General features: G+C 39.7%; 2 protein-coding genes across 4 annotated transcripts in view; both read right to left on the bottom strand.

The window, feature by feature from the left end:
* Positions 1–14,124, bottom strand: part of LOC123498623 (STI1-like protein) — a 32,608-nt gene extending 18,484 nt beyond the window's left edge. For 2 of the 3 annotated variants that reach the window (XM_045245906.1, XM_045245907.1), the window contains exons 1-5: positions 13,890–13,946; positions 8,063–8,272; positions 7,649–7,798; positions 7,075–7,176; positions 5,313–5,439 (exon numbers count right to left, since the gene is read on the bottom strand). In XM_045245906.1, the coding sequence (XP_045101841.1) occupies positions 5,313–5,439; positions 7,075–7,176; positions 7,649–7,798; positions 8,063–8,272; positions 13,890–13,931 (631 nt within the window). In that variant the 5' untranslated portion in view covers positions 13,932–13,946. Of the gene's footprint in view, positions 1–5,312; positions 5,440–7,074; positions 7,177–7,648; positions 7,799–8,062; positions 8,273–13,889; positions 13,947–13,983 lie in introns of those variants that run through there. The other variant, XM_045245908.1, reaches the window with a different exon arrangement.
* Positions 14,125–16,718: 2,594 nt separating this feature from the next.
* Positions 16,719–21,781, bottom strand: LOC123498772. Its single transcript, XM_045246190.1, has 3 exons — positions 21,580–21,781; positions 19,308–19,444; positions 16,719–17,594 (listed from the first exon to the last, which is right to left on the bottom strand). Exons 1-3 carry the CDS (start codon positions 21,742–21,744, stop codon positions 17,525–17,527), a joined length of 372 nt encoding a protein of 123 aa, XP_045102125.1. The 5' UTR covers positions 21,745–21,781; the 3' UTR covers positions 16,719–17,524.
* Between the last annotated feature and the right edge of the window lie 1,629 nt (positions 21,782–23,410).

Raw genomic sequence — 23,410 nt, 5'->3', positions numbered from 1 at the left:
TTGTAACTCTATTGACACACAACAATTTGGCAATATTAAATCCACCTCCACATCTCACTACCTTGTCAGCTTCCTGGAATTCGTCCACAGCCACCTGGACAAACGCAACACTTCTCTAGCTATTGCTTTTGTGGACTTCAGAAAGGCCTTTGATCTTGTTGATCACACTGTTGTGATAAATAAAGCCATCACTCTGGGTCTCTCTCCTACCTGATAGCGTGGCTGGCAGACTTCCTCACGGGAAGGCGTCAGGCCGTTCGTTATCAGGGCTCTGTCTCCTCTTTCCAACAGCTCACATGCGGGGTCCCTCAGGGGACCAAGATGGGTCCTCTGTGCTTCCTCATCCTTATCAACGATGCTCTCGTCCACACCCCCCACCGCTGGAAGTATGTGGACGACTGCACCGTGGGCGTACCCGTCAACAACACCAACCCAGACTTCTCAGCACTTCAGTCCACTCTTAACCAACTACAGACGTGGACGGAGGACAACAAAATGACCATCAACCACACCAAGACCGTGGTGATGCACATTTGTACCTCCACAGCAGCAGTCCCCTCCCCAGCTATCTGTGGGCCCTCACTCCCTCCAGGTGGTCCGCAGCACCAAGCTTCTAGGTGTCTTGGTGGATGATCAATTATCATGGAAGCAGCATGTTTCCAACATCATCAGGTCAGCCTCATACAAAATCTATTTACTGCGCCGACTCAGGTCCCTGGGAGCACCGGCAGATGAGCTGAGGGGAGTGTACCTCACCTTTATACTCCCTAAGCTCATGTACGCCGCCCCAGCGTGGTCCTCCTCCTGAACCTCACACAACGACAACAGCTGGAGAGGGTTCAGAGGAGGGCGTTCAGGGTCATCCTTGGGCCTGCCTACAGGTCCTACGAGGACGCCCTGACCTGCCTGAGTCTGCCGAGGCTGGCCACAAGACACCAGGAAGCCTTGGAAAAATTTGGGGAAGGACTGCTGCGTCATCCACGTCTCCGCCACCTGCTACCCCCAGACGTGCCTCCCCCTGCTCGCGCCACCCGACACCAGAATCGCGTGGCGCCCTTAAGAGCACCGCGCACTGATCGGTACCGACTTAGCGCGGTGCCCACTATTGTGCGAGCCTTAAATAAATAAGTAAATTAATAAGTGAATTCTAGGTTAAGTTAGATCCATAGTTAGGTTAAGCATTTCAGTTCATTGTTTTAATGTCCCCCCCCTGTACATTTTCAGTGTAATTTTTTTTACATTGCCAAATTAATAAACCGTATATTATTATTATTATACGAGGGGTCCACCATATTCAATTTTTCCCATAGGAATAATACTTCCAATTTTGCGATTTCCAAATTTGTCACTCACAATGCCGCCCCATTTCTCGCAAAATTGGAGTAAGCACTGTACTACTAAAATCACAAGCAGCAACCAAAGAAATACTATATAGAACGACAAAACTCATAGAAACAGAAGGTTGCATATATATATATATATATATATATATATATATATATATATATATATATATATATATATATATATATATATATATATATATATATATATATATATATATATATATATCAAAATTATACGCACTCTTGGTTTTTTAATGTATTTACACAAAACCAGGTGATAAGCAAGTACATCATTTTTCTATATAGTCTCCTTGTTTTTCGATGCACTTGGTCCAGCGGTCCACAAGCTTGCGTATTCCCTCCGAGAAGGTGGTTTGGGGTTGGTCATGCAACCATTTATGCACCGCTTCTTTCACATCATCCCGTAGGAAATCGCCGACCTCGTAAACCATCTTTGAGCAGTCCAAAGATATGGTAGTCGGAAGGGGCGAGATCTGGGCTGTAGGCAGGGTGTTCCAGCACCTCAAAACCCAATTGGTTAATGGTTTCAACAGTCTGTGCGGCCGTGTGTGGGCGTGCATTGCCATGCAACAACAAAACTTTCTTCGACAATATGCTTCGGCGTTTGGTGCGAATTGCTGGCTTCAATTTGTTGGCCAGCAAAGCACTGTACCTTGCACTGTTGATTGTGTACCCCTTTTCCAGGTAGTCTTCCAGTATAGGTCCTTCTGAGTCCCAAAAAAGGATTAGCATCACCTTTCTCGCAGAAGCCTGAGTCTTGAATTTCTTCGTCGCTGGCGAGCCAGGATGTTTCCACTCCATACTCTGTCTTTTGGATTCTGGCTCATAATGATGGACCCACGTTTCATCGCCTGTGACTATTCTGCTCAAAAATCTCTCGCCATCATTGTTGTAGCGATCGAGTAAACGTTGGCAGACCTCAAGACGTTTGCGTTTGTGCTCTGCAGTAAGCTCCCTTGGCACCCATCTCGCACAGACTTTATGGAAGCCGAGCTCATCGTGGATGATTTGAAAGGCAGAACCATGACTAATCTGCAGAGAACAAGCTACCTCATCAATGATAACTCGCCGGTTCGCCATTACCATCTCTCGAGCTTGCTGAATCTTCTCATCAGTGGTGGAGGTTGACGGGCGTCCTGCTCCTCTTCATGCGTCACGCTCGTCCGGCCACTTTTAAACTTCTCAATCCACTCATACACACTTCTACGTGGTAGTGCACTGTCCCGTATTGTGCTAAAAGCCTCCGATGAATTTCAGCCCCTGACACTCCTTCTGACCAGAGATATCGGGTCACTGCTCTTGTTCTTCCTTGGTGCATACTGCTAGTGGAGCGGCCATGTTTACACAGTAAAACAGAAAGCAAAATGGCGCGATCAGGCTCAAACTTTGATCACATGACCACAGTAGTATCAACTATAAGCACGCATGTGCAGAACGCAGTGGCAATACTGAAAAAAATCTCTCGCCATCATTGTTGTAGCGATATATAGTAAACGTTGGCAGACCTCAAGACATTTGCGTTTGTGCTCTGCAGTAAGCTCCCTTGGCACCCATCTCGCACAGACTTTATGGAAGCCGAGCTCATCGTGGATGATTTGAAAGGCAGAACCATGACTAATCTGCAGAGAACAAACTACCTCATCAATGACAACTCGCCGGTTCGCCATTACCATCTCTCGAGCTTGCTGAATCTTCTCATCAGTGGTGGAGGTTAACGGCGTCCTGCTCCTCTTCATGCGCCACGCTCGTCCGGCCACTTTTAAACTTCTCAATCCACTCATACACACTTCTACGTGGTAGTGCACTGTCCCCGTATTGTGCTAAAAGCCTCCGATGAATTTCAGCCCCTGACACTACTTCTGACCAGAGATATCGGGTCACTGCTCTTTGTTCTTCCTTATATATATATATATATATATATATATATATATATATATATATATATATATATATATATATATATATATATATATATATATATATAAAGATAAACAGAAATGAGGAAGAAAGGAAGAGACACAACAAACTGGTGGCAGAAGCAAGGAAAAAAATAATGAAAGGTCAGAGGAGGAGGAGAAGGCATTTTTGGGGAGAATTCTAGGAGACAGGATAAGGAAATGGTATATAAAAGAGAAGGAAGAGAAAAAAATGGAGCAAGTTTAACTAAAAATGATAAGAACAAGAGATTAAAAATGATGTATACGAACATAGATGGGGTTTTATCAAGTAAATTAGAATTAAGAGATTACATAAAGAAAGAAGAACCAGATATTGTATGCCTGGTGGAAACAAAGTTAAATGAGGCAATAAAAATAGACATAGATAAAAGGTATAATATATGGAGGAGAGACAGAGTGGGTAAAGGAGGAGGAGGAGTCATGGTGATGTTAAGGAAAGAGATGGTGGTAAACCAAGTCGACTGTGGGGAAGGAAAAGCAGAAGTACTGTATATTAAGATACATATTAATAAAAAGAATTAACAATCATTGGAACATATGTGCCACCAAAAACAAATTCATGGACCAATCAAGAATATAAAGACATGATAGATGACACAATAAGGAGCCTAACGAGAATCATTAAAGAAAGGAGAAAAGTGATATTAGAAGGAGATTTCAACTGTAAGGAGGTGGACTGGGAAAATTATGAAAGTGGTATGGGGGAAGAAGCCTGGGGAGATAGATAGAGCATGGAAAAGGTGGAGGAGAAATAGAAATCCAGAAAATAAGGAAAACTTCAAAGCAGCAAGAAATGAATATGCTAAGGTGAGGAAGGAAGAGGAAAGGAACTATGAAAAGGACATAGTTGAAAAATGTAAGGAGCAACCAAAATTGTTCTACAGATTCATAAATTGAAAAATAAGGCAAAAAGAAACAATAGAAAGGTTAAAATGAGAGAACAGGATGGTGGAAGACCCAAAAAGTATGGCAGAACTGTTAAATAGTAAATTTAAGGAGGTCTTTAGTAAGGAATCCAAATTCGAAAGACCACAGGGTAATAGAGAGACTGTCTATATGAAAGAGATTAAAGTAACCAAGCTTGAAATAAAAGAGTTGATGACAGAATTAGATGAAGAGAAGGCACTGGGACCGGATGAAGTCTCAGACAGAATATTAAAAGAATGTAGTGAAGAACTAGCAAGTCCTATATACAACATCATAAAATGCTGAATAGAAAATGTAACAGTACCAGTAGAATGGAAAAGGGCTGAGGTGGTTCCCATATATAAGAAAGGAAGGAAGGAAGAATCTTTAAATTACAGACCGGTATCACTAACTAGTGTAATATGCAAGATGTGTGAAAGAGTAACAAAGAAACATTGGATCGAGTTCCTTCAAGACAACAAATTATTATCAAATAGCAAATTTGGTTTTAGAAAAGGTCAGTCGTGTGTAACAAATTTACTGAGTTTCTACTCTAGAATAGTTGATAGAGTACAAGAGAGAGAGGGATGGATTGACTGTTTTTATTTGGATTTAGAAAAGGCGTTTGATAAAGTGCCACATGAAAGATTACTGTGGAAGTTAGAGGAGAAGGGTGGCTTAAAAGGAAGCACATTAAGATGGATAGAAAATTATTTGACGGGGAGAAAAATAGGGACGGTAGTTAAAGATATGAAGTCCAAGTGTGAAAATTTTGTTCCACAAGAGATCCTAGAAAAATGACAAAAATGTTTCATATGTTCCTTCTCATTATTTAAAGCTGTTTCTATGGATGGAGTGTTGTTTTTTTTCAGTCTTATTCTTTGTAGTTCTTTTTTTAAATACAAAGAACACTCAGAAACACTAGCTATATCTCTGTCTTAAAATAAATAATGGAAAACTATTTCATCTATCAAAAAATTATCACTCAAAACTAATGTTTTGGAAATTACACCTTTCAGTAAATACAACACTACTGAACAGTATTTCATTCTGAACTAAATGCACCAAGGTTATAACTTACCCATTAGGTCCAGAGGGCGCTCTAGTAAAGCTTTCCTGGTGTTCTGTATGTATGCTCTGTAGCAGAATCCAAGACCCAGACCCAGCAAGGAGAACACAATGGTCACTAGTGACTGAAGAACTGGATGCTGCAAAAATACTTACACATTAATTATAAAATATTACTTCCCTTGATTACTTCTAAATATACATTTCCTATTTGATGAGTGATATAATTTCACTAGCTTTTACTGTTTTTATGTTGTTGACATCTCTGATTGAAACAATATATGAAGAGAGAGAGAGAAAGAGAGAGAGAGAGAGAGAGAGAGAGAGAGAGAGAGAGAGAGAGAGAGAGAGAGAGAGAGAGAGAGAGAGAGAGAGAGAGAGAGAGAGAGAGAGAGAGAGAGAGAGAGAGAGAGAGAGAGAGAGAGAGAGAGAGAGAGAGAGAGAGATTAACCAAACTACTTAAGAAAAATTCATGTAATATCTGCATTAAACGTCCTTTACCATACACTGATGCGTTGCTTCTTCTATGGAGGAAGTAGTGAATTATTTAAACCCTTCCAGACACAGTCTGCTTCCTATTTGAAGAAATAGTTTTCCTAACTATGTTTGTAACAAAAGTGATATCTGCTATACTTTTTTCATGGCAGCTGTCAATTGTCTAGAGCAGCCTTTTACAGATACTATCATAGATCAACCTCCTCCTCCCCCTCCATATCCCTAGTCCCCATCCAAATGTTCCACTTCCTTCATCATCTCCCCCCCTTCTCTCTCTCCAAAGTTGAAAAAATTTAAGTAATGTTAAGCTCACTTCTAAATCCACTGGTATTGGCATCAGCTTGGCTCAGAGCATTTTTCAAGTCAACAAGGCAAGCGAACACAGGTAGGGTGTAGCTGCCTCAGTGTGGCTCCACAGTCCCCATAAGACAACACAAGTATTGCATTATGGGCACTATGAAGATCTTGAGGTGAACTCATGGAAGTATGTTTATTCTTCAGAAGCTTTGAGAAAGCTTCATCAAATCACTGCAACCAAGATTTCAGCTGTAAGGTTTATTTCAAAGAGCAATGACACTCTTCAGTCATGCCCCAGTCTTTAAACCAAAGTACTATATACCACAGGTGGTGTAGCAGTACCAAGCAGTGTTTCTGCTTGCTGCATACCACCACTCTGTGTTGAGGGAAGCTACACCTCACATCCCAGCCACAGTGCCTCTCAGACCTTTTACTTTTCATCACAGACAAGCTTAGCCACAGTGAATTTATAACAATGACAAAAATCTATAAAACTGTCATTAAAAACTTAATTTTTATAGTAAAGGAGCCTAAAAAATAAATTCTAAAGAAATACTTTGTATCTATTTCAGAATACGTTCAAGAATACTTAGGACTGGAAGCTGCCATCTGTAAGTCAAATTGGTTTCTGCAAATTCCTATGTTTCAAAGTTTTATGTTCTGTGTGTTACCCTGGATTTTTTTCCACGCTAATGAATATGGCATACAATGGAATTAATTGAGAGAGAGAGAGAGAGAGAGAGAGAGAGAGAGAGAGAGAGAGAGAGAGAGAGAGAGAGAGAGAGAGAGAGAGAGAGAGTGTGAGTCCTATCCTAAGTCCGAAACCTTTTCCTTTCCATCTCACTTGTCTGCATAAGGTGCTTACTCCCAGGCTACTACTGCTGTGGTATCTTAATAGGTTTATGAAGATCATGAGTGTAACTTGGCTATCACCATTTTTTAAGAATATATCTAAAAATCTAGTGAAAAACAATACATCTCACCGTAAGAATGGAAGCATTTGCTACAGCTGCATCTCCAACCACCACTAGCACACCCAAGATCAAACCGATTCCTGCCCCAACCCAAGGAGTCTGCTGGTCAACCTGGAAGTGAAACAAACAATGAAGGAAATAATGATAATGAACTCCTTAGCTTATTTAGTAAGAGAAATTAAACATGCTACAGGATATGAATAAAAGAGTTGCAAGAGATCTGAAGAAAATTAGGTAACACCCTCATACAAGCTTCTTTAATCAACTGGTGGTGATCTACAGAAAAACATTCTTCCTCTCATTTAACTGCCTGCTTGTTATTTTGAAAGATTTGACAGATTACTCTTAAATATCATAGATTTTTACACACTTAAGCTCATTAAAATTATGCATACAATATATTTTTATGATCATACAAAAAATGACTGAATACAGGAGAGAAAAAAAAAGTTATGGGAAATTTACTAAGTTGAGAAAAATATCAGTAGCCAAGGAAAGCTATTCTATATATACTCTCTCCAAAACTGATAAATATGTTTTTTCTATAGATTTCACTGATATCAAGCTGTGATAAAAAAAATACCTTCTGCTGGCGAGTCAATTCCCTGTTAGCCTTTAGCACACATTCCAGTAATGTGGGGTCATTATGCAGCTGGGAGGCCCGTCGGTAAGACTCAAGGGCATGGTCAAACAAGCCTGTTGCAAATTCGACTTCCCCTCGACGAAAATAACCCTAAAGAAACATTAGTAGTCATATTTTAGTGAGCAGTCTTCTAACCATTTTCTTCTATGCATGGTTTGCTACTTTTTTTGATAATAGCATTTAGTAAGTTTAATTACTAATATTATATATCAATAATTCGTCATATGCAGGCTTGCAGCTTTGATTTTCTTTTATGTTGATATTTTGTAATAATATTCAAGTATTCTTCTAATTACTTACATTCATAAAAACAAAAAGTTGTTACTATATATACATCATGTAACAATAACTCACTTTTGCCCAGGTAGGGTCAAGTCGTATTGCTTCATTGGCATCCTCAAGGGCATGGTAATACTGCTGAAGCTTCAGGAAGGCAAAGGATCTGTTGCTGTACAGCTGAGGGGAAGAACCATCCTGCTTGATTGCATGAGAGTAATGTAGTATTGCCTCAGCAAAGTTTCCTGCACGGACACATTCATTTCCTTTCTCTCGCAACTCTGTAACCTGAAAAGTTTGAAGACAAATTCAACAGCAAAAAAAAAAGAAAAAGAAAAATAATAATAAATAAATAAATAAATAAATAAACAAAATAAAAAATAATGCTTACAAAGTTTTGGAAGGGGGGCATCAAATGGGAGGTATAGCCCCCCCTATCTATGGCAAGAAGATTATAATGTTAGGTTAGGTTAGTAACCCTTGATTGCTGGCAATGCTGCTCACTAAAAGCACAACAATGTTCGTGGCAGCCACAGCCACAACCACTAAAGGTAAAATTTATGTATTTTCAAAAGATTTTTAAGTGATTTTGTTCATTTCCAGCCTCTTTGTCAATGCTTGTCAATCAATTCAATGCTCCCCCACCCACAAACCCTGATTTCCCACAGGTGCCCCAAGATAGTTGGGGGAATGAGAGGTAGGCACAAGTTGAAAGGTCATAACTTGAAAACTATCCATTTGCAATTAAAATGATAGAGAACAACATGGTGTGAATTCATAACATGGTGTGAATTGGTTGGAGGAGGTAGTAGACACCTGCCAAAATAATCAATTTTAGCCCAGTGAAGTCTAATAGCACTAGTTCTGATCTAGACTAGTTCAGGGGGAGCTGTAAACTTACCATCAAAGCTAGTTGTGAACTTGCTGAACATTTCCTTGTCTCTCGCAACTGAAAGGGAAGCCACAGCCTGCCCTCTAAAGACAACTCTCCTTCACACAAAACAACACACACTTACTACACATTTACAATTCAGAAATGGTGACCCCAAAATCAGCCTCAGAGTTCCCTTCTGGAGAGGGGACTAGAAATGTTTCCAGGTCAGACTGCACTCTCTCAGTATTGACCATAAATATCTTGACATCCTCCTCAACTTTTCTTCATTAACTTCTGCAACATTCATAGTCTTAGATCTAATTTTCAATCTGTAGAACACCACCTCTACTATACTAAATCTCATCTTCTTTTCCTCCCTGTAACACAGGTGTCTGAGGCAACTGACAGTAGCCCATTTTCTGTTCCCTCCTACTTTCTATCCTCATTTTCATTCCAAAGCTGGATGTGCAATGACTATATGCTCTCATGCCCATGATCTTGAATCTTCCAAGTTTTCCACCATCTCGTTTTGACTTAAAAGTTACTCTCTGACTAAATTTCTCTGTGCTGTCTACCTCTTCCCTAACTCCTCTGACTAGCTATATGAAGTTCTTTGACAACTTAATTTCGTAAATGGAGCACATTCTGTCTCTCTGTCCCTTTGCGGAGATCTCCATCCTTGGAGATTTCAATGTTCACCACTAGTTTTGGCTCTCTCTCCCTTTATTGACCATCCTGGTGAACTAGCTTTCAACTTTGCTATCCTCCATGATCTAAAGCAACTGGTACAACACCCTACTCACATTCCCAACCATCTTGGAGATACACCCAGCATTAGTGATCTTTTCCTTACCTCTAATCCTTCTGCTTATGCTGTTACCCTATCTTTTCCATTGGGCTGCTCCTATCACAATCTCATTTCTGTATCTTGCCCTATTTCTCCAATCCCTCCTCAGTATCCCCCAAAGTGGAGATGCCTCTGGCATTTTGCCTCTGCCAGTGAGGGGACCTGAGGAGGTATTATGCTAATTTTCCCTGGAATGATTACTATTTCTGTGTCTCTGTGTGCTAAACACATAACAGAGGTGATAAGTGTCTGACATGAAGGCATACATTCCTCACTCTTTTTCTCAACCTAAATCTTCTAAATCCTGGTTTAACACAGCCTGTTCTCATGCTATACATGATAGAGAGGTTGGCAACAAAAGGTATTTGAGCTTTCCATCAACTGAATTTAATGCACTTTATATTTCTGCCCTGAATCATGCAAAGTCTGTTCTTCAGCTTGCCAAACACTCCTTCATAAATAAAAAATGTTAAAATCTTTCAAACTCAAACTCCCCTCAAAACTTCTGACATCTGGCCAAAAATATCTCCAATAATTTAATTTCTTCATCTTTCCTTCCTTTATTTCATCCTGATGGCACCACTGCCATCTCTTCTGTCTCTAAAGCTGAACTCTTCTTTCAAACTAAAAACTCTACCTTAGATGATTCTGGGCTTAGCACTTCCTCTCCTCCCTCTGACTATTTTATGCCTTTGATTAAATTTCTTCACAATGATGTTTTCCATGCCCTCGCTGGCCTAAACCCTTGGAAGGCTTGTGGACCTCATGGGGTCCCTCCTATTCTCAAAAAACTGTGCCTCTGTGATTGTACCTTGCCTAGCCAAAATCTTCAAACTGTCTATTAAGATCTATCTTTCCTTCTTGCTGGAAGTTTACCTACATTTGGCCTGTTCCTTAAAAGGGTTACCATTCTAATTCCTTAAACTACTGCCCTATAGCTTTAATCTCATGTTTGTCTTAAGTCTTTGAATCTATCTTCAATAGAAATATTCTTAAACATGTCACTTCACAAACTTTTATCTGATCACTAGTATGGCTTCGGTAGAATCATGAAGATCTCCTGTAATTTGAACACACACATACCTGTCACAAACTGTTTATAACATCAAAAACATCATTTTTACAAATTTACCACTTTTTGGACAGAACAGGCGACACCCACCTGTGTGATGGACTGCCGGGCACTGAGGAATGTCGTTAGGTATGTTCTTTCGTGTGTGCGTATTGTCACATTATTTGCACACAGGTGAAATGAATGACAGCGATTGGTTCTTTTGCATGCTGCCACTGGCCAACAAAAACAATACACAATAAATCTAACCAATCAGAATAGTTTGTGGAGAGAAGCGACTATTTGAATCAGTCTAAGTAAGACGTGTGAACAGCCAGGATGTTGCCTCAATTATGTCCATTGTATTGTCAGATTTTATGAAGAGAAATAAGGTAACAACTTCATATTAATTTCTTAGTGTTGCTAATCAGGTTAGGCTAGTTTGCTGTGGTTAGATCAGTTTAGCTGGATTAGGTAAAGTTCATTTGTTTTGAGGAAGACGCACCAGTGGTGCGTGTCACCTTAACTAGGTTAGGTTAAAGTCAAGTTAGTTTGGGTCAAATAGATAACTTAAAATAGGGTGGTTTACCTTCAGGGAGTAGTGGTGATGGTGATTTGTAAGGGACAGGGATGGGGAGGGAAAAATAAAGAAGTCCTGATGTGTAACAGAAATGGTGTAGATTAATTTTAAAAAAAGGTCAAAATCTACCAGAAAAAAATGGTTTCACCTGGTAGTGAGCTGGTGTGAAAATTAATAAATATATCAATAGGACCTCTTCTTTTCTTGGTGTATATTAACGATTTAGATATAGGAATTAGTAGCAAAGTATCAAAGTTTGCAGATGATACTAAGATAGCATGTGCAATACAGGGTGAAAAGGACAATTACAAAATACGAGACCTGGACAGGCTGATAGCATGGGCAGACAGGTGGCAGATGGAGTTTAATTCTAAAAAGTGTCAGGTTATGCATTTAGGTAAAGAAAACACAAACTTTAGCTATGAGATGGAGGGATGTTGGCTAGAGGCAGTAGAGGAGGGAAAGGATTTAGGAGTAGTGATAGACAGGACTATGAAATTTTCAAAGCAATGTTTAGAAGCAAGAAATAGGGCAAATAGGATCCTGGGTTTTATAAATAGAAATGTTAGTTATAAAAGTAAGGAAGTGGTGCGTAGCTTATATAATTCCTATGTTAGGCCCCATTTAGAGTATTGCATACAGGCCTGGTCACCCCATTATAGGCAGGATATCAACATGTTAGAAGCAGTTCAGAGAAGAGCAACTAGGATGATACCAGCATTAAAGCGCCTGGAGTATAGAGATAGATTAAAGGAATTAAACATGTTTTCATTTGAGAGGAGATGTATAAGAGGGATATGATAGAGTTATTTAAAATGTTCTCAGATACAAACTACATAGATGTGAGATCTTTCTTTACCTTAGAGGAGGGAAGTAGGACTAGAAATCATGGCAGGAAAATTAGAAAGCAAGGGTGCAGGTTAGATATAAGAAAATATTTCTTTAGTCATAGGGTGGTAGACTTCTGGAATGCATTGCCAGAGAGGGTTGTAAATTAGCACTAGTTTGACAATGTTTAGAAACAGATTAGATAAGCACTTAAATTTATTAGATTTATAATTATGTTTAGCGCTGCATGATAGTTTAAGAAATTTACTATAGTTAAATAAGACATGATCCCCATGTATGGGGATCACAGATTGTAGAGGAATTCGCTGCAGGACTTAGCCCTGTTAATGGGCCAAATATTTAGAATTAGTATATAATGTATTGTGTACTTGTAAGTGTATCTTTAAGTACTGATGACGAGGTCGCCGTGCGACTGATACAGGATAACCTAGATGGGCCTTAGTGGCCCTTTGTTATCCTATTATTTATGTTATGTTATCAAAAAGTCTCACTGGAAAAACATAAACATCAGAAAATCGTTGGTCAGGTGAAACTAACAACTCACCATGAATAAATGCCTGAGATGCTTTTCAACATTACAGTTAACTGGCATCTATAAGAGTAATCGTGAATTCATTGTTTTATAAATAGAAATGTTAGTTATAAAAGTAAGGAAGTGGTGCGTAGCTTATATAATTCCTATGTTAGGCCCCATTTAGAGTATTGCATACAGGCCTGGTCACCCCACTATAGGCAGGATATCAACATGTTAGAAGCAGTTCAGAGAAGAGCAACTAGGATGATACCAGCATTAAAGCGCCTGGAGTATAGAGATAGATTAAAGGAATTAAACATGTTTTCATTTGAGAGGAGATGTATAAGAGGGATATGATAGAGTTATTTAAAATGTTCTCAGATACAAACTACATAGATGTGAGATCTTTCTTTACCTTAGAGGAGGAAATAGGACTAGAAATCATGGCAGGAAGATTAGAAAGCAAGGCTGCAGGTTAGATATAAGAAAATATTTCTTTAGTCATAGAGTGGTAGACTTCTGGAATGCATTGCCAGAGACGGTTGTAAATAGCACTAGTTTGACAATGTTTAAAAACAGATTAGATAAGCACTTAAATTTATTAGATTTATAATTATGTATAGCACTGCATGATAGTTTTTATAAGAAATTTACTATAGTTAAATAAGACATGATCCCCATGTATGGGGACCACAAATTGTAGAGGATTTTGCTGCAGGACTTAGCCCTGTTAATGGGCCAAATATTTAGAATTAGTATATAATGTATTGTGTACTTGTAAGTGTATCTTTAAGTACTGATGACGAGGTCGCTGTGCGACTGATACAGGATAACCTAGATGGGCCCTGGTGGCCCTTTGTTATCCTATTATTTATGTTATGTTATGTTATTGCGTTGTTGATTTTTATAATCTAAAATAAATTTGATCCACGGTTGTATTTACTTATTGGTAAATTCCAACCAAAATTATCCATTGGATTTATACTTATTAATCCCTAAGGCTGGGCTGATAATGCAGTGCCACCTGGCCACCCCAACACTGAGTGCACAGGTAAATACCAAAGTAACCCCCACCCGGTGTGAGGAGCGCCGCCTTCCCTCACGCCGGGTGCCGGAGGTGGTTCATCATACACACACACATTGCCACCACACCCTCGCCAAGGCCTCACTCCATTCACTGGTGCACACACATTTTCCCCAGGCTGTGGCGAATCCACTTGTACGATATGCATGTTGTACCTCTCCTACTTATGGTGAAATTGGAAGCAAAATTCTTGTGCTCACCTCCGTTTTTGTTGACATCTTCGATCCTGTGTTTACCTTCCGCGCTGGTACCGAACTGGTGCAAACGTTGCCAACGTTCACTGCGCTGCGCACATGCCCGATGCTATCTACTAAAATATTCAAACCTAAGGATGCAAAGAAAAACAAAATGACAATAATGGGCCATAAATTATTCACTATTTTTCATGCTTTAATGAAAACTTACTTCTCAGACTTTCTTGCCCCTTTCATAATAATCCCCAACACGTTATCACCTCATCTCCATTTGAGGAGTTGTATGTATTCTGCACAGGCATCCATTGGGGATCCATTGGCTTTAACTGAACATTGGTCTTGGTCTCTCCAAGGTATCAATCAGTGAAGCCTCGATGTTATGAAATGAAAATCTCCGATAGCATGTACAGTAAAATAATAGTACAATATTATTCAGTTCAAACAGTAAAGGCGGATTCAATATGCGACTAAAACTGCAAGTCGCTATGAGTATCGACTGAGCCCCTCTAGTCGGAACACGTTTACACATAGAGACTGGGAAGTATAAGCTAGTTGGGGATGTAAACAAACAGCTACCCAACAAAGTGTCTTACTCTGGTGACAATTGACGATTGCGATCAAATTAAATCATCGTAAGTATTCAATCCTCACCTTCAACAACACCCTGCATAGAGGGAAGTAGTCATCGGAGAGTGGCAGCGATCTCATCGATGGCCGATTTGCGTAAGCTTTTTTTGTTGTAGAATTCACTCTGTCTCAGATGTGCTCTTTTTTTTCCCTCATCAACTTCAAAATCTTATTCTCTACAACGACACCACATTTTCAAACCTTTCTCCGTGACGTCACAACGTAAACAAAGTCGCAAATCAACTGAACAAGACTAATATGTTGGTATTGTTTTGTGATTTATTTCCAGTCGCTAGGCACCAATATTCAGTCGGAAACTACCGACTTCCAATTTCAGTCGTAAATTGACACGTGTGTGTGTGTGTGTGTGTGTGTGTGTGTGTGTGTGTGTGCCCACCTCAAAGCATCTGACTGCATTGTAAGAGCTTGGTTTGAAACCTTACCATGGATGATACATGGTATTTCTGTGGGACGACTGCCGGTTCTAGGTTCACCATACTCTGAAAATAAAAAGGAGTACCACCGTACCAGTTAACCAAGATTGGGACAAAAGGGCGATGCGGAGAAAGGAAATCTACTCCATGTGCCAAGGCCTTGGATGGGCGGCGCTACCAGCTGAGGTAAAGTACGGCCACCTACATTTTCTAGACAGGAATGGAACAGGAGACAGTCTCAGTCCTTGGTCAAAACAAGGATAAAAAAAAAAAAAGTTCCAGATAATTGCTTATATAGGTACTACCATTACCTCGTTTCCCAACAATCGCTGACCCTCATAGATACATAGAAGTCCTTTAATTTCATCCCCTCAGTTCATTTTAGTTTATAACAGAGGAAGTATCACTATTACCACACACACGGTCCAAAAGGCCACGACAACAGATTCAACTTGCGCTGAGAAACACACGTGCCGCAGCGTTGCAGTACACCAGTGAATGTGCGGCGCTAAACCGCTAACTGCCACCCCAAGAGGAGCAGGCCGCCAAGTTCACCATTCCCTCTTACGTCCGCCCATTCCCCTCACTCTTCTCACATATTTCTTACTCGTCATTAATTTTTTTTTCTTCTCGGTATTCACAACTAACATATTTCTTACTCACTGATATGACAATGTTCGTAATGTACTAAATCTAAACCCTAACAAGGCGAGACGTGACAAATGGTCGTCATGTATCACCCCGCGCTCATGACGTCAGCAGGTCATTAGCTTGTTGTTCTTATATTCCTCCCATATCTCCCTTCAGTATCGATCAATCTTTACAATGACCATATACAAGTTTTAAAAGGTACTTTTTATTCGGCAATACAGTCTCTTGAGAAACTTGTCAAATATCAAATTAATCTCATATTCTATTTTCTTTACGTCCATTCTATCAATGTATCACAGTGATGTCACTAAGGAAAATACGATCGTAGGAGTATTACGACTATTACAATGAGATGAAATATAACCAGCGTATTATATACTTTATCAGTGCTTGTATTCAAGAGAATGCCAGCCTCACTCGTTACATAAGGACAACATATTGTTATTACGGCACAGGGCTCCTGAAATGCATATATGAGGTAATTCAGCTTCGGCAACAACAAGAAGTGCAGTTCTGAAACATACAAGTTTTTTTTTTATGATTAACATTGATGATATGATGACATGAGTTCCTTTCACCTGCACTAGACAAGGTTTCTAACTACTTGTTGTGAAAGTGTGAATTAAAGTTCTCATCCATGCAGATGTGCACATAACTAGCTTGCTTTTTGTGGAGGGATTACGACAATATTGAAACAAGAAAATTTTTTTTTCTTCACTCGCAAGAAAAAAATAAAAATGAAATAAAAATAAAAATAAAACAAATAAATGAATAAACAAATAAAATAAATAAATAAATGAATAGATGAAATGATAAATAATTAATAAAAAAAATAAAGTAAGATAAAATAATAATTGCCGCTAATTCGCAATACATTGAGCGAACAGCGATGTAGTGACCAGTAATACAATTGGCAAATAATAATGAGACGATGTAACACGGAAGCGAAACCATTTACAACCTACGGTCTTGACTGGTGGGAAGATCGAGAGGAAATTAAAATGCTACATTGATAATTTATTTTACTCATACAGGAAACTTGACTGTGGACGACGGAAACTAAAAAGAAAAGAGGTAATTAACATAGTTATTCATAGCAAAACGTGGTGGGGAGGAGGGGAAGGTCGAACAGTCTCTCAAGTCTGTGTTCATAGAGGTGACATAACAATAGCATGAATGATAGGGACTACTTTGTACTGCTTTAGCTCAGGAGTTCCAAATGAAACTGCTTCAACACAGAGTATGTGAACAACTGACATCCAGCAACTTTTGTTGTGGTTCCGTGAAGGTGGTTTGTGATTCAGAGGAATGCAGAGTTGATCGTCATCATCACGTTGTCTTTTAGAAGCAGCAATGGAATGTATTAAGAATCTTTTAGCATAATTACTTCATAAAGGCAACATTCGGATCATTCTTTTGAAATCTGCGTGAGATCTATCATTTACTTGCTATGTCACTTGTTTGATGGTAACCAATAGACAAACAAATAATTAGCAAACAAATACGAAAACTAATTAGTAAACATACAAAATATCGAACAAGCAAAAAAAAAAAAAAAAAAGAATAAATAAATAGATGGTTAAGTCAGATAAAGAAGTCAATAATCAGAATAATATCTGAATAAATAAATAAATAAATAAATAAATGAATGAACATATAAATGAATAAATAAATACTGTAGCTGCAACAAGCACATGAAATCACTACTACTACTTACTACTACTGCTGCTACAGATGCTGTTGCCTCGGCTACTGCTACCACAACTTATCACTTAAGGATTGCATAGGTGTTTGTGAGGCGCGTCAGAAGGTACAGCAGCATGGTGCACCGCGTCCTACTGATACAGGTCTAAGGCGTCTAGGAGCAGGCTGAGGAAGGGCAGGCTGCTCGGGAAGTCCTCCATCCTGATGACAGACAACGCCACTCAGGATTTCAGAGGTACAGTGCGTATGCGTATATCTGCCACCTGCATTTTTGATTGGCAAAAATGTACTGAAATCAATAATGGCTGTACGTAAACAGACGTAAACACCAAAGGAAATCCCGCATGTTAAAGAAAATGAAAAAAGAAAAGAAAAGAAAAGAAACCTCTTCTGGAATAGATAGACCGGTGAGTTCTATGAGTGAACTGTGCTCCTACTGGCATTGCTTGTTGTGGCTTTGTTGGATATCAACCCTTTCACCGCTGAGCAATTCTAAGCTTCTATGACGTCCATTTTGTAATAGTCTTTTAGATAGTTCTGTACCTGACAAGAGGAAAAAAATCACAATGTTGTAAACCTTAAAAGACCAACATAATGGAGAAGAATCCTGTGTGACTGAACCTGTGATGGCAAGATGAACCACAGCAGAGAGCAAGACTTGGTGTCTCATTTATTTTGTGTGAGTTTATGCAACAAATTTTCACAATGTTGTAAACCTTAAAAGACGAACGTAATGGTGAAAGAGTTAGTAAGAATTCTATATGACTGAGCCTGTGTTGGCAAGATCGACCATAGCAAAGAGGAAGGAAGACTTTGTGCTACGGGTCGGTTACACAAGGCTGGCCTGTAGGTGCTTGTGAGAGAGACAATAGGGTGGTGCAAGGTGCCGCTGACCTTCCCATGTCCTATCTCTGACCGCGCCCTTCCAGTAACACTACTCACCAGTTAGTACAGTACATCCTTTACAGACAAGGTAATATTACAAGTACTCGAATGCTTCTCAACTGTCTGAAACTACCAAGAGATTAACACAATATCAGAAACATGAAGTAAAGATGTATATTATAAGAGAGAGAGAGAGAGAGAGAGAGAGAGAGAGAGAGAGAGAGAGAGAGAGAGAGAAAGTTTAACACCCTATAAGTCCTCATCTAGAAGGGCATCAGCCAGTGGTGTTCCCAAGCAGGGTCACCACCAAGGTGTTTAACGTTTTCATCACTCAATTTTTTTTTTATTTCAAACAACACTTATGATCCCAAATCTATCTATCTGTTAGCGGAGCCTCACTCCTAAGCCTCTAAACCGCACGGTATTTTCCTCACTGAGACTAAGATGGTGAGGCTCCTGATAATAATCTTTAATGTATTGTATTCTCTCTCTCTCTCTCTCTCTCTCTCTCTCTCTCTCTCTCTCTCTCTCTCTCTCTCTCTTCAAAGCACATCTGGTCGTCCGGTGTGCGAGTATGAACACAACAGTACAGAATTTGCATACGTGTTATAAATCCCACCAACACTCAGTTACGATTCTCTAACAACATTACCATGTTCTTAACAGGTTGTGTAGATTACAGAGAAAAAAAAAATCAAAATACAACTCGTCTAATATAACGTCCTTTCTTTTTTAGCTAAACGTTCATCATTGACTTTAACTGTCTATCATCATCTTTGCAAACCATTCTAGCGAGAAAAGCTTCATTGGCTCAAGAGTGGCTGGTGATTTATCCTATGAACAGTATGCAGAATCTTATTTTTAAAAACTAGTAGCAGTGTTGTATGTACAGAAACTGATTGAATAACTAATCATCATCTTCCTATTTTCAACATTATCAAAGTAACAGGGGGTTAGTTTACTGTCACAAGTATGCTCCAATTAGTGTCATGAGAAAGTTCACAAGCAGGGAAATCTTCTCAACCTCACCTGTGGAGCCTGGAGGGCACGGCATGGGGTGGCAGGGCGGGGTGGCCGGGAAACTTTATGGTGTGTATGCCTTTGCCACTGAAGTGAAGGTACCACACGGATATGATTGCCGCCACCACCACGACCACGTACCCGGCCTGGAAGAAGAAGAAAAAAAAAAAAGATTAAACTGTAAACTACGTCACCACAGATTCAAACAAACTGTGCAACTACGCAGCCACAACAGATGGCAAATAGACATCTATGGATACAAATCTCGTGGAAAAAAAAAAGACAAACAAAACAGTCACGTGACATTAGATTATTGTGATCCAGGTTCTCTCGGTGAAGGAAAAGGAGATGTACACAAGAATACGAGGACGTACTGCAGAAATAATAGATTTTAACCACTATTGTTAATAATAATAATATAATAATAATAGTAATAATAATAATAATAATAATAATAATAATAATAATAATAATAATAATAATAATAATACAAAGAAAAATAATAATACGAATTGAAAAAAGAACAAAAAAGCAATTAAGAAGTTTCTACGGAACGGTGTTGGTCTTTATACTGGCAATAAGTGACCTATGATAAAAGAAATACGTGGCAGGTGTCCTCGCTCTCAATCACCAAGTTGTTAGTGCTGAGTCATTAGGGAACTCCAGAAGAAAGTTAGACAAATTAATAGATGAGGATGCAAGGTGGAAATAGCTATAGACACCTCTCATACAGGGACTACCACGTGCAAGCCTGGGGGATTCCTGCAGCCTTCCTTATTCTACTTTGTTCTTATGTTCTTATAGGGACTGAGGTGAAGGATGAATAAATGATGATGAGAATACTGAGAAGATAAGACTGTAGAGAGGAAAAATAAGAAAAAAGTGAGCCTGTCAAGGGGAAAAAAAGTGAAGATAGGTAAGAATGAGATGTAAGGATTGAGAGAGAAGAAATCAGTAACAGTAAAAAGGAAATGACGACCCAGAATAGACGTGGGAAAAGATGCCTAAGGGAAGAAAGAATCGGTAAAATGAACGAGAGAAGAGTCTTCTTAGGTCAGGGTTTTTATCATAGAGGACTTGTACTTCTACTTATTAGGTATATAAGACGATTAATGATAAGAAATTTAATTAAGATAATACGATAACGATGCATGATGTGAGTTTTCACGATAAAGATGCGATTCCAATTTCCAGCTTCCACGATAACGATGCGATTCCATTTCCCATTACAGCGATGCGAGTTTCCACAATGAAGAAAACAACAACGGCGATAGCGAAACGATTTTTAAGTCTGCTTGCCTACACAGGCACTGGGACGAATCTTTTCACCCCTTAAGGATCCATCTCAGTCCCGTGGGACGAGTGACGCTTCAACCTCACTGCGCCTTACACTGATCGCCATGAACAATGACCCGCTACACACCACTCCCCAAACATTGTCATGAAGTGAGTCCTTTTCACCCCTTAAAGGACCACTGGAACTGTCAGTGCTGGTGCATGGCGCACAGCGTGCCCTCGTTTATGGCGAGTTGTTCAGCCCGCTGTCATTATAAGCAGGGATCCGTACTCACCACTCACCACCAGACTGTATAGAAGGAGTCCTTATCATCCCTATAGGACCCCTCACGGTACCATCTGGTGAATGGTAGACACTGATCTGCTTATGGCGACCCCTTGCCTAGTGTGAGGTGCTGTAAGTGGACGACTACTAGTGAAGTTTGAGGCCACAGAAGAAAAGAAGGACCTGCTGCCAATTCCCTGCCTTGGGCTCCAGGCGCAAGGCAGGATAAGCTCCTTGAAACCTTCCTCTTGAAAGAGTCCAAGTAATAGATAGAAGGAAATAGATGCAGGCAAGGAGTTTCAGAGTTTACCAGAAAAAGGGATGTTAGGCAGTAGCATCTTACACTCTCATACTTACTCAGAGATGATTATGTAGCAATGGAAAATGTGTGTAGTTATAGATAAGCTGTGTTCACATCTGGGTTATGTGCAGTGGTAGCCAAACAAGATGAGTTTGTAATTGCTGAGCCTGATAGTCACAATCTGAAGTGTTGGCTAATCATTCAGACAGGCAGTTCTTTTAAAGATGATAGGATAAATTGGATTATATTGGAGAGCAGAGTCATCCCAGATACGAGAAGGCAGAGAACAATTACGATATCTCTGTAGCGTCTGCACATATTATACACATATAAAGGGAAAGAAAAACCTGTTCTTGAAATCTTTCACACAAGCCTCAAACATTCGTCTTACACTGACACGCTCAAGAAGGCACACTCACCTTCACAATCTGTTCGTAGCTGAGGGCGTCGGTCAAGGGGAGGTAGATAGTCCTTCTGGTGTCCGTGGGAGCTGTTGAGGCTGAGACTGTTGCGTCATTCAGGGAGAAGACAGCGGCCAGGCACAGCACCGCCATGCTGCGCCTCGCCCCGCATAAAACCATCATCGCAGTGTTGGGAATGACCGCCGCCAGACAGGATGCGCTGCTCTGGATTCTGGAGGAACGAGAAGGAAACTATTTGGATGCTTTAAAAATGTTTTATTACTGAATCCTTTGTGATGCAGTAAACTCAATAGATTTCGGTAAAGACCCCTCGCCTTTTATTAAGTTATTTTTCCTTTATTTCTACCTATCCTCACACTTGATTCACATTTCCAAATATAGAGGAAAGCCGACACTGTTGCCCAGCACCTCCTTAAGCTGCCTTACCGAATGTCCATTTTTTTCGTACACACACGCACATACGCACGCACGCACACACACACGCACACACGCACACACACACACACACACACACACACACACACACACACACACACACACACAAACGCACACACACACACACACACACACACACACTTTATGAAACATGTTACTTTTTTTTTTTTATTTCATACTCAATGAAGACGGAAGCACAGTTTGCATATGAGCATAATTTTTTTTTTTATTTATTCATTTCGTGCGGCAAGTGCGCGAGTTTCCCAGAAATCGTTTGCACCACCACATCCTTGAAACACCACAGCATCTGCAGCCTGCATTCACTCTGTTCTGGGTCTTACCTCAACACATTTTAATCCCTTCAGTGCTATGACGCATTTTCATATTTATTCTACTTACTATTTAGTGATTTTAAACAGCTTCAGAAACTTACGTGGGGATCAAAATAGTAAAGATTCTGGCCAATAATTTTCTGACCTCTTTAAATCCTTCCTAATGTAAATAAAATCGTTTAATCATACTCGAACTGATGGTAAAAATGCGTCCCAGTTAAGAGGTTAAGAGGACATTTTTTTGTCATTAATGCTCTCAAGATTTTTTTTTTTTGTGTGTCAGCGGTTATACAGTAGCTTAACGAGGATTCCACTCCACCATTAAGAAACACAGCTTTGATAATCTGACTGATAGATTTTGTAACATTTCAGGGGAACAAAAGGTTTAAAAATACAAACCTATGCAATCAATCAATCTCTAGACACCAACTTTACCGTGCAATTAACTCAACGATACTTTTTCCTACCTGAACACTATAACTATATAATTTTTCATATCTAAACCTTCGGTAAAAATGTGTAATGTATAAATAATGTATCAGTCTATTAGTAAACTATCTCCTCAACATCCACGATTCCTAACATCTGTCTCTGTGTCCTGCGTGCCTTTATCTGGTGGAGGGAAAAGATTGTAGGAGGACCACACCATGCAGCCACGGCAGCGGTCTCTCCCCTCCCTTGGCTGTCAGCACCAAAGGAGATAGCACCGCTAGCCCGTGTGTGTGTGTGTGTGTGTGTGTGTGTGTGTGTGTGTGTGTGTGTGTGTGTGTGTGTGTGTGTGAGAGAGAGAGAGAGAGAGAGAGAGAGAGAGAGAGAGAGAGAGAGAGAGAGAGAGAGAGAGAGAATAAATAGTTCCGCTTATGTACATATATGAGGAAGATGTAAGCATCATTTAATATCTCACACTGGAATGCAATTAAGACGTGAAGGGAAAACAAGAGTGACACCAATACACACTTGAATAACACCCACAGTTGTTCCCAGAGATACACAATAACGAGGCCAAGAACGAAGCATAAAATACAGCAATTTATAAGTAGTTACAAAAATGAGGGGCAAAA

The sequence above is a fragment of the Portunus trituberculatus genome, chromosome 48 (assembly GCF_017591435.1).
Source record: "Portunus trituberculatus isolate SZX2019 chromosome 48, ASM1759143v1, whole genome shotgun sequence".
Classification (NCBI taxonomy): Eukaryota; Metazoa; Arthropoda; class Malacostraca; order Decapoda; family Portunidae; genus Portunus; species Portunus trituberculatus.
The sequence above is the reverse complement of the archived record's forward strand: the minus strand, read 5'-3'. Positions and strand labels throughout refer to the sequence as shown.

What these genes read in the sequence shown, in the direction of transcription:
- LOC123498772 (XM_045246190.1), bottom strand. Translation starts at nt 21,744, where the DNA reads ATGATGGTTTTATGCGGGGCGAGGCGCAGCATGGCGGTGCTGTGCCTG. An exon ending in GCTACGAACAGATTGTGAAG is followed by an intron (nt 19,445 to 21,579) that starts GTGAGTGTGCCT and finishes TTCTTCTTCCAG; the next exon opens with GCCGGGTACGTGGTCGTGGT. An exon ending in GTGCCCTCCAGGCTCCACAG is followed by an intron (nt 17,595 to 19,307) that starts GTGAGGTTGAGA and finishes GTCTGTCATCAG; the next exon opens with GATGGAGGACTTCCCGAGCA.